Source organism: Mangifera indica, chromosome 1 (assembly GCF_011075055.1).
Source record: "Mangifera indica cultivar Alphonso chromosome 1, CATAS_Mindica_2.1, whole genome shotgun sequence".
Lineage (NCBI taxonomy): Eukaryota > Viridiplantae > Streptophyta > Magnoliopsida > Sapindales > Anacardiaceae > Mangifera > Mangifera indica.
In genome coordinates, this window is record NC_058137.1 from 23,934,083 (window position 1) to 23,945,010 (window position 10,928).

At 30.7% G+C, this 10,928-nt stretch overlaps 2 protein-coding genes across 2 annotated transcripts; one reads left to right on the forward strand and one right to left on the reverse strand.

Annotated features, from left to right (window-relative positions):
- Positions 1-98: 98 nt before the first annotated feature.
- On the reverse strand, positions 99-5,207 carry LOC123216809 (GDSL esterase/lipase At4g10955-like). Its single transcript, XM_044637390.1, has 4 exons — positions 4,978-5,207; positions 4,782-4,873; positions 2,009-2,929; positions 99-301 (listed from the first exon to the last, which is right to left on the reverse strand). The coding sequence occupies exons 2-4, from the start codon at positions 4,841-4,843 to the stop codon at positions 226-228; spliced, it is 1,059 nt and encodes a 352-aa protein (XP_044493325.1). The 5' UTR covers positions 4,844-4,873; positions 4,978-5,207; the 3' UTR covers positions 99-225.
- Positions 5,208-7,425: 2,218 nt separating this feature from the next.
- Positions 7,426-10,594, forward strand: LOC123194720 (protein BOBBER 1-like). The gene is made up of 6 exons (XM_044608094.1): positions 7,426-7,925; positions 8,910-9,082; positions 9,198-9,246; positions 9,548-9,714; positions 10,053-10,136; positions 10,245-10,594. Exons 1-6 carry the CDS (start codon positions 7,538-7,540, stop codon positions 10,281-10,283), a joined length of 900 nt encoding a protein of 299 aa, XP_044464029.1. The 5' UTR covers positions 7,426-7,537; the 3' UTR covers positions 10,284-10,594.
- Positions 10,595-10,928: the final 334 nt, after the last annotated feature.

The window sequence follows — 10,928 nt, forward strand, 5'->3', positions numbered from 1 at the left end:
AAATATGAAGCATAATGTGAATTAGAGGAGTTTGGTGGAACTAAAAACAAATACAAGTTGCCAATCTAATTGGGTTACATTAAATGGTGGTAGTGATTAAAGACAATTGCCAATTTAATATAACCATAAGATATTTAAACAATCTGAGACGACGCCTATTGACTTAAAAGAATTTATAAAATTTTTGAAAGAAAATCTGAGAAGACGCCTATTGACTTCAAGAACCTACAAAAATTCCGAAAAATATTGTTGCAGTGCCTCTTGCATGCGAATCGAGCACTCTACCATATGAGCTACACCCCTGCTTAAAATGAGCTATATTAGCAAAGTGACATGACAGAACTATTTGGTTGATATTCTCATGCAGCTTGTAGGACTGTCTTTGTTTTTCTTTTTCTTCAGGAAGTTGAAAGACTGTTTAATAGAAACTAAAAGTGTGGACACTCCGATTTAACGTGGTTTGAGGGTTTTTTTAAAATTAAACTAAATAAAACGGTTTAAAAAAATTCTAAATCAAATCAAATTATTTTAAATTTTAAATCAAATCAAATTAAAAAATATGATTTGGATTACGATTTTAATTTATTAAAATCACTCAATTATAAATATATATTATTTAATAAAATTAATTTAATTATAATTTTTTTAGAATATATATATATATAAAGAATAAAGACAATTAAAAAAAAAAAATTGTTGTGGGTGAGTTGTGATAATGACACACACTGAAATCACCAAAGTTACTTTTTATCCATGCAAATTTTGATTAAAAATATATTTATTAGAATAATGGCCTCATAAAAAATATTAATATGTATTTTATTTAATTTAATTGGGTGGGTTGTATAGTGATAGTTTTATTTTGAAAAATCGTGGGTGTCAATTGCCCTATCTATGAGAAAGAATAGTTTAGTCTATCTAAATTTTTTTTTTTTCGGCTCATCCAAGAAAAGAGAGAGAAAGAGAAATTGGATGGAGATGACCTCATAAAAAAAAACTCGAATGGATATTAATTTCAAAATTTAATTATAAGATAAGGTTTTTTTAAGAAATTATATAATATTTTATTATTTTTAATATATTATTATTTAAATAATAATTTTTCATTATAATTTAAGAAATTCGGTTAATTTTAATTGTTTATAAATAGATATTTGAATTTTTAATATTTAATAAATATTAATTTAGCAATACAACAGACATTGGATGGTAATAAATCCTTCAGCCTTTTGCATTATATTATTTAAACAAACAAGTCACCCATAGTTGGAGATAATCTAAATTTTGCCATGCATGATTTATATAAGTACATGTTGTATTAGGGATTTAAAATAAAGTCAAAATTCAAAACGACGAAATCACTTATTTGAAAGAAAAAACCTAATGAATTGGAACACTCTAAAACCTATCAGTTTTCCTTATTTTCCTTCCATTAATGGCCCCATGTTTGCCACGATTTGATGTGCCAAAGGAAGAGAATATCAAACTTATCATCTTCCTAGAAATTCAATATAAACATTTGATGAAATAGATGGGAATTAAAAATCACTTGGCTTCCAGCAAAAGAAGTGAAATGCTTGATGATGACAATAAACATTCTTAGACAGCCTTATAGTTTATTCACATTGTTAAAATTCATAAAATTGAAGTAAGAGAAAAATAAACAGTCATGTTATTAGACATAAACTATTATATCAGTTTATATAGATAAGTTTATATAATTTATTTGTATCATAATTTTATTCATAAATAACATAAATTGAAAATAATAAAAATATGATTATCCAGTTTAATACCTAATCGAATAAGTAAATGATATGTCATAATATAAAATGATTTTAAATTAAATATAAAATAACATGTAATCAGATACTCATATATTATTTAGATACTGAAATGGGTATTTAAAATTGAATGCACCTAACATTTTCCCACCAGATTCGTGCGGCGTGTTTAAACAAAATTCTTTCACCAAGCAATCCCAACAAGAGAAAATACCATACATTACCTGAGCTGGTGACGTTCCGACCGGCCATGAAAACTTCGATCCCACCACTGGAGAATTCCGTGAGCTCGTTTAAAGTCCGGAGACTGAATCACATTAATAGTCAGATTAGCTGAAGGCAGCAGATGCAAGGGTTCGCAACCCCCCTCTTGTTTACCAAATATCATATTCCCTGTAGAAATTTGTGTTGCACGTCTCTCAATCTTTGCAGCTCCAATTTCCGCCATCTTTTTCCTATGCTCAAAATAACCAATATATCCAGAGCATACATGATCATCTGGGTTAACAAACAGGTGAGGAAACCAGCCAGATAATGCAAAAAAAGAGTCATCTGTTTGGTGTTTGCCCATTACAGGAGCAATTGTAGCTTTCAGAAAACTGCTTGCAATGCGAATCACTGGCTTCAACTTAGGGAAAGAAATGAATGGTGGGTTGAAAAGGTAAGTTTCAATAGGATAATCTTCCCTTGCCATATTCTTCCCTACAAGCAAAGCAATAGCTGCTCCAAGAGAATGCCCAGCTAACCAAATATTAGCTGTTCCTATTTTTGCAACTACATCCTGCACAGCCTGCAGTGCCAGATGAAAGCGGGAGTCTTGATGAAGTTTGCTGAGGAAGACTTTGATGTCCAACTTAATATCTCTAAACATGGAACCTGGCTTGGTTAGTGTACCTCGGAAGGCAATAACGTTTATTGGGCATTTGTGATGGCGAACAGATGGATTATTATATCTATAAATGGCGCCAAAGATTGAGGAATCAACACCATCTTTTAGTTGCTTAATTAATTCAAAGCGGAAGGAGCTCCACCATGGAGAAGCTTGAGATTGGTGGTCTTGGCGGTTCTGTTGGCGGTCCCGTTCAAGATTGTACACTCCTTGGACCAAGCTTGCGGCAACTGATCTTTTGTGATGAAAATTGTCCCTGTAAATATATTATAAATTAGAGAATAATTAACACCTGAAGACTTTTGTTACAAAAAGTTCAATTGATTAATTCATAGGATAATCAGCTACAAAGTCCATGAGATATTGGATTTTTTCTTCACAAATATAGTAAAAACTTGAACCCATATCTTTTTTCTATAAATTTTAATTTTCCACTAGTTTTGTTATTCTCTTAAGGTCAATTAGACTGTGACATTTAACTAAATACTAGTTAAACACATATCTATGAATTAATTTATCTTTTAAGGATTGTTGCTTGTTTCCTCCTTCAGTTTTCTTGTGAAATTTGAGTTTGCATTTACCTAGAAAATTTTGTTACAAAAAAAATACAAGGATTGTTTATCCCTATCAGTCTATAAATATAATACTTTGACAATCAATTAGTTCATGGAAGAGGAAAATATGTGACTATGGCGCTTTTGTCAACATGTAAGAGCCTATTATGAAACATTTTTGGGATATCATTAGTGGCCGGAGTTTTGGTAAGTTGCTCCTTTACGATAAAATACAATGTTCTATACTCATATAATTTCATGAGTATAGTATATTACTTTATAATTCATGAACGTAGACGGGTTATGTCGAACAATATCAAATATTTTATTCTTTGTGTGATTAGTGATTTATTTCACATATTATTAATTTTAAAATTTATCATACTTTTGTAAGTTTATTAACAAATAGTATCAAAGCATCAATTATTGATCTAAGAGGTAAATTGTTTCAAGATATTGTGCACACAAAAGAATTTAGTTTTGTGAGATAGCATTTTAACAATGCCATTTCGCACTTGGCGAAATTTGAGCATGCTTATTTATGCATTGATGGTGGAGTGAAAAATTAAGTTTGTTGCTCAAGTGAAAATTTCACCGAGGTGTAGATTTGTTAAGTATTGTAGCTTGTTTTCTCTCACAACTCCTTGTGAAGTTTGAGTTTGTATTTCTTGTAAGTATTATAATAAAAATATATCAAACAAAAAATAGTCATTTTGTCAATGTAAAGAGAGGAAGTGAGAAAAAGAAAAGATAAATTAGTTTTGCTCTCCTTTCTATAATATATAAAGAAAGTGTATATAAAAAAGTATATAAATAACCGATATGAGACAAAAATTTAAAAGTTTAATAGTCTAAATATATGAGAGGTTTACAAAACTTTTTTGAGATATCATTAGTTTGCTATTTTGGTAAATTGCTCCTATAGGATATCATTAGTTTGAAGTTTTGTGATTATATTATATTCTTCTCTCATATATAAATGTTGGGTTAAATATTGTATCTTTTATGTGATTGGTTATTTATATTTCGAACTGTTAATCCTAAAATTTTTTATGCAATTGCAAATATTCTAACATTATTATTATAATAAAATTATGTGTATATATTTTTTATACATAATCTAGGTATATAGTTGATATGTTATTATGTAATTAGATAATTTTGAATTAAAGAAAAAATAATGTCCAATCACATAATGACACATCACTTGCGTATTTATATTATGTATTAAAAATGTGTACACATAATATTAATTTTTGCATAACAATTGTTATGCCGGTCAGAATGGGTGCAAGAACCTGTTTACTATACTTTCTTTACATTTGGAAACTTACATATAATATATAACCCAAGTCCTGCCACCTTATCAAAACTGTTGGTTCTAAAGCTGGTTTCATTTAGCGGTTAAACAATAGAACACGTTGCAGCATAAATATTCAAGCAAAACCAGAAGCCTAAATACAGATCAATTTTAACCTAAAATGGCAGTCTCCGTGCCCCAGTATCTTAACAGTCAAGCAATAAATTAATCAAAATATTATGAAATGGTCTTACCAATCAACAGCAGTGAGGTATAAAGGTCCCGAATCCTCAAAAATTTCCCTTTCAGATGCCATGCCTCTTCTTTTCCCTATACCCGTTACAAGCTGCAGCAGAGCAGAGATCAACAATAAATTAAATAAAATCTTTCAACAAGTATTAAAATCCAAAAATTTGGCACTTAAGTGGCAGCAGTAAATATGAATTCAACCTGAAAATAGTGATCCAACTCAAGTGAGGTTTTCCGTTAAAAAGAAAAAATAAACCCGAAACATACTGCTTAAAACAAGAAGAGACTTCAATGCCCAAGCGATGAAACGAAGACACTGAAGTTCCTGTTTGATGAATTCTCAGAGAGCCAGAGAAGAATTGAAGAATGGAGATTCAAATGGGAAGATAATCTGATTCGAAATTAAATAGTAGCCATAAGAAATTGAAACATTTCGATAAGCCAATACTGACTTACAGAATTTATAAAAATTTCGAAAAATGTTTTTGGAGGTGCGAGAAATCGAACCCAGGTCCTCTCGCATGCAAAACGAGCATTTTACCATATCAGTTACAGCCCGTCCTTACGATATGAAATTTAACAATATTAAAAAAACATAGTTTAGTTTAGACCAGAACAAAATATTTTAGACTTTCAAACTAAAAAAATATAATTTTACCTAGTTTGAATTACAATTTGAATCTATTAAAATTATTTAATTTTAAATATATATATTTTTTAACAAAATTAATTGAATTGTATTTTTTATAACATAATAGAAATATGTAATATTATACAAATACATATAAAAATATAACAAAATAAGTTATACCTCTAATTGTTTATTAAAAAAATATAGTTATAAATAAGTATTTTAAAAAAATATAGTTTAATTTGGTTTGAAAATCGTTCAAACTGTAACCATACTAAACTAAAACTGTTTTTTAAAAATTTATCAATTTAAACTAAATTGTAATTTTTAAATGATTCGATCTAATTTTATGGTTTGAACCAAATTATATACACCCCAAGTAAGGATAAGAAAATGTTTGATTTTTAACTTAAAAAAAAGTTCTAATAAAGAAGATTATAAATATTTTGGAATGAATTTTAGAGACAATTTCAAGATAAAGAGCTCAATTTGAATAAGTCTAAAACAAGCTTCACTCAAGGGAGTTCAAACTTGAAAATTTAATATTTTTGAGTTCAAATTTTAGGAGTGTTTGACTCATGAAACTTATAAGTTTGAAAATTTTGATACGAATAGATTAAAATGACATTGTTTTGACTATTATGTATTAGAATGACATCATTTTTGTATCAAATCGAGTTCAAACTCGAATCAAACTTCTCTAAAAATAGTTGAGCTCAAACATCTTTATAGTGAACTCAAGCTCAAACATGAGTTTGACTTTACTAAAGTAAACTCGAACTCAAACTTAGGCGAATTCGAGCTCAACTCTTCACTCTAACGGTGGTTATGATTGTCTAATTAATAGGGATTAATTGAAAAAAATAAGTCACATGTTCCTACCCAAAGTTTGGTCTTAAAACACTATTTCACCTCTAGTTGATAAAAACAACATTTTTTTTACTAAAAATAAAATCCTATTAATAAAACAACAATATTATAAAGTAAAAAAATATATATTATGAAGTGAAATTACTATTTTATACTTACTATTTTATATTTGAAAATTATCAACAAGCCTATATTAATAGATTGTAAAAAAGAAAATTGTAATCAACATCAATCATCAGAGAAATAGTAACAAACAAGACAAGCTCTTACGTCTACAAGAGATCTTGCAATTTCAGCTTCGACACCAATGGCTACTTAAGCCGAAGCTCATGTTTAAGGGAAGGGAAGTCAAGGAGGAGCCTTATTCACGAGTCTAGGAGCAAGCCTTACATTAAACAAGAAGGAGCAATCAGTCTCATATGGCTAGAATTGGATTCAAATTCCACAAAGCAGAAAGTATATCAATCAAAGAAGTTGAAAAGCCAGTTCCGATCAATGATGTCATGAAATCTTGTAATTAACAATAACTAAAAGAAACATTTTAATTATTTATATCATATAAAAATCTCTTATATTAATTTTCTTTACCTTCACTAGTTTTTTATCTCTTCTTATAAATATAGGTATTTTTATTATAAAATCATATATCATGAGACAAATTAGAGGTTTTTTGAAAATTTTTAAGGGTTATAGAGATTTTTTCAAAATTTTTGAAATATCAATCTATCTTTATAGTTTCAAAATTAATAGTTATACTCTTAAAAAATTAAATATAATACAACAAATTATGAGTATAAATTTCATATTATAATTATTTGAGTTATATATAGTTTCAAAATATATGAGGTTTCAAAAAATTTCAAAGATTAATTTATAAATTTTTAAGTTTTTCTAGATTAAATTATTATATTTAAAATGTTTATGTATAATGCAAAACTATTTTTTTAATAATAGATAACAAAATTATTATTTTACCCTTACCCTATTATTGTTTTAACAGAGTTTTATTTTTGTGACAAAATGTTATTTTACTACTTAGGAATGGAAAATGTTTTTAGGCCAAACCTTGGGTGGGTAAAAATACTTTTAATTCCAAAACTACAGGGTGTTATTTGGATAAATGCCCTTGCAATTGTTCGCGAACTCTTTTTTTGCCTCGTATTTGAGCTTTCTCTTCACTGTATTTATGCTCACCCCTCTCTCGATTTCGTTACTTTCTCACTGACTCACATAACTCGGACAATTCCGAACTACTTAGACATGGCGATTATCTCAGATTATACGGAAGAAGAGAAGATGCCGGAGGTCAAGAAAGCTTCAGCTTCTGGGTCCACGTCGTCCTCTTCTAAGACGACGCCGTTTAGTGCGACATTTGATGCTTCTAATCCGTTAGGGTTTCTCGAGAAGGTGTTTGAGTTCGTGGCGAATGAGAGCGACTTTCTGGCCAACGAAGCGGTGGAGAATCAGATCACGGCGGTGGTGCGAGCGGCCAAGGAGAAGAGGAAGAAGCCAGTGGAGGATATCCAACCCAAGAAAGCTAAGAAGGGGAAGGAAGGGGATCAGGATTTGGAGAACTTGCCGACGATTGACGTCAAGAAAGCTCCGCCTCCGGAGCCGAAGCTCGATGCTAATGGAAATCAATCTAGAGGTTTGGATTTATCGCTTTATAATGTTTTTGTTTATGGCTTGATTTTTCTGGTTGCTGAGAAAATAAATTTGTTAAGTGATCTTAAGTTTTATTTTTTTCAATGTTGATATTCTTTTCAAAAGCTTTGCTTATTCGGTTATTACTTTTTTATTTGTTTGGATCGATGAAACTTTCCTTTATGATTATCTCGCAATTTCTTGAGGGTTTAGACGATGAGTGGTTTAGAGATGATTCTCTCGGAGAATGAGATTTTTTATTGATGTTATTCAATTTTTGTAATGGTTTATTTTATTTTTTTAATTTTTGTAATGTGTTAACCATCTTAAAGAAGATTTGGAATCAACTATGAATACTGAAAATTTAGCCATAAGTGTAACCTGTGGCGTTATAGACAATGTAGATAAACACTTTCAAACACAAACCTCTCACTGGAAGCTTGAACTCTCGAGAAATTTGTTTAAAGTTATAGATGGGCCAAGGGAGCTTTGATAGGTCAAGGAGTTAGTGAAGTTGGAGATGCCAGTATTCATGTTAAGAAAAGGTTAATGTTCACTCTAATTTGCAGAGTTTGGAGCTTCTTATATGTGGTATCGTTTTTTCATCATTGGAGTTTATGAACCTTGCGTTAACTATACTAGGCAGTTCCCACGAATTGTAGTTATTTTCCTTGGAGGCTCTCTGCAAATCTATGTCATCAGAAGGAAGAACACAGGGTGTAAATTATAGTTATTCATTGACCACTTTGAAGTAAGTCACTTGTCTTGCATGTTGAACTAGAGGGCATTATTGATTGTCTGCTTGCCCGGCTGTCTTGTTGTTGGTTTCTTGAGTTAATATCTGTGAATGACTTTGGTATGCAAGCCATATTTGTAATTGGCATATGCCCTCTTTTATCATGCTACATTTTTCTTTTATCTGTGACGGCAAGGTGATTTATCAAGCTTATTATTTTAGTTACTTCCTCTGCTTGTTGATATCATGCAGGTCCAAATAAAGGAAATGGACTTGATCTGGATAATTACTCTTGGACGCAGACCCTGCAAGAGTTGTCTATTATTGTTCCAGTTCCTAATGGAACCAAATCAAGGTTTGTTGTGTGTGAGATAAAGAAGAACCATCTAAAAGTTGGACTCAAGGGTCAGCCTCCTATTATTGATGTAAGTTACATGTGTTCAACTGTTTGGTATTGAGTTTTATCACTATCTCTAATCTCTCTCTGCCAGTTTGCTTGGATTTTCTTCATTTCTAATTATATGCAACAAATATTTGCAGGGGGAACTTAGTCAGAATGTCAAGCCTGATGATTGTTATTGGAGCATAGGTATGTTACCATGCTGTGTGCCCAGGGAATAGCCTCTAAAAAATTATGATTTAAAACACAAGTAGCATCAGTAGTTTTTTCCCTTTTTTGGCAATTTGCAAGAACTGATAAATCAATAAGGCTCAAACATTTTCCTTAATTCTCGTACATTCTTTCGAGAGTTTTTTTCTTTACATCTTATTACTTTTCACCTATTGCTTTTGTCTAGAGCCACTTCCTAGTTTGAATTGTAAAATGATTTTTGTTAAACTTGTATTTATCAGTAGTTCATCTTGTATAAGCACCACATAACTTTCTGCAGAGGATCAGAACTCCATCTCTATTCTTTTGACCAAGCAGAACCAGATGGAATGGTGGAAATCGTTGCTGAAAGGAGATCCTGAAATTGATACTCAGAAAGTTGAACCTGAGAACAGTAAATTATCTGACCTAGATCCAGAAACTAGGAAGACAGTTGAAAAGATGATGGTAATTAGACAATCTTTTTCATATCTGTTTCTACCTTTCTTATTCGAGATAACACTGTCTACCTTTCTTATTCAAGACATTGTGTTATCACTGAAGATCATCAGTTTCATAAGATTGTTCTAGTCTTCTGATTATGTTATCTAAATGACAGTCCACATCTGCATGTTTGAGGACCTATAACAACTAAGAATTAGTGACTGAATGCAGAATTATATTATTGGTTTGTGATTTAAGAACATATTTGCATATTCCTGGGTATTTTGTTTCTCTTCTTGATGTGTTGGCATTTAGAGCTGTGGTCCTTTCTTATGTTCCTTTTGCTTATGTTTCTTCTATAGTTTGATCAAAGGCAGAAGTCCATGGGTCTCCCAACTAGCGACGAGATGCAGAAACAGGAGATTCTTAAGAAGTTTATGGCTGAGGTGAATATCTTTTACGGAATCGAACATCTTCCAACTTTCTTTTGGGTTTAGAAAACATGTATATTGCAAAATTATCTAACTTGTGTTGTTAACTTGGATTCGGTGCAGCATCCGGAGATGGACTTCTCAAGGGCTAAGATCTCATAAATACAGCATCGGGGATTAATTAAATATTATGATGATTCTATGGTAGCTACCATTAAAGTTTATTGTGGATTTTAAGTTTTGCAGGTTTATATAGGTTTAAGCGTTTGTTTATTATCTTGGCGACATAATCTTAGACAAATGTTTATTTTTAGGCCTCGTGTACTTTGTTGGATTTTCTCTTCTTCGCTGTTTTCCTTCTGGATTTGTATCCTTATGAATCAATAGTGCTAGTGAGAATCGTATTATCTTGAAAAAATGTAAAAATGTTCCTGTTAGAATTAGAATTCTAATGAGCTTTCTTCTGGTATCAAGCCAATCTTTCATTCACCAAAAAGCATCCTTCCGGTAGCTTTACTTAAATATGGATGCAACACAATACCAATCTAAAATTCCCACAAGCGACAATACCTACAAGTATTCACAAATCAATTGACAAAAAAGTTATAGCATCTTGTCTTTACAAGAACGATGATGTTATCGATCGGCTAAAGTGGGCAGGCAAACGAATCACTTGGGTGGGCAGTTGTGATGAAATGGAGAATAACTTCTTTGTGGGAAATTCATAAAATTAATAAATTCAAAAAACAGAATAAGAGTGAATATCATTTTCTTGATAAAATTATGTGTATATATTTTAAGTATATA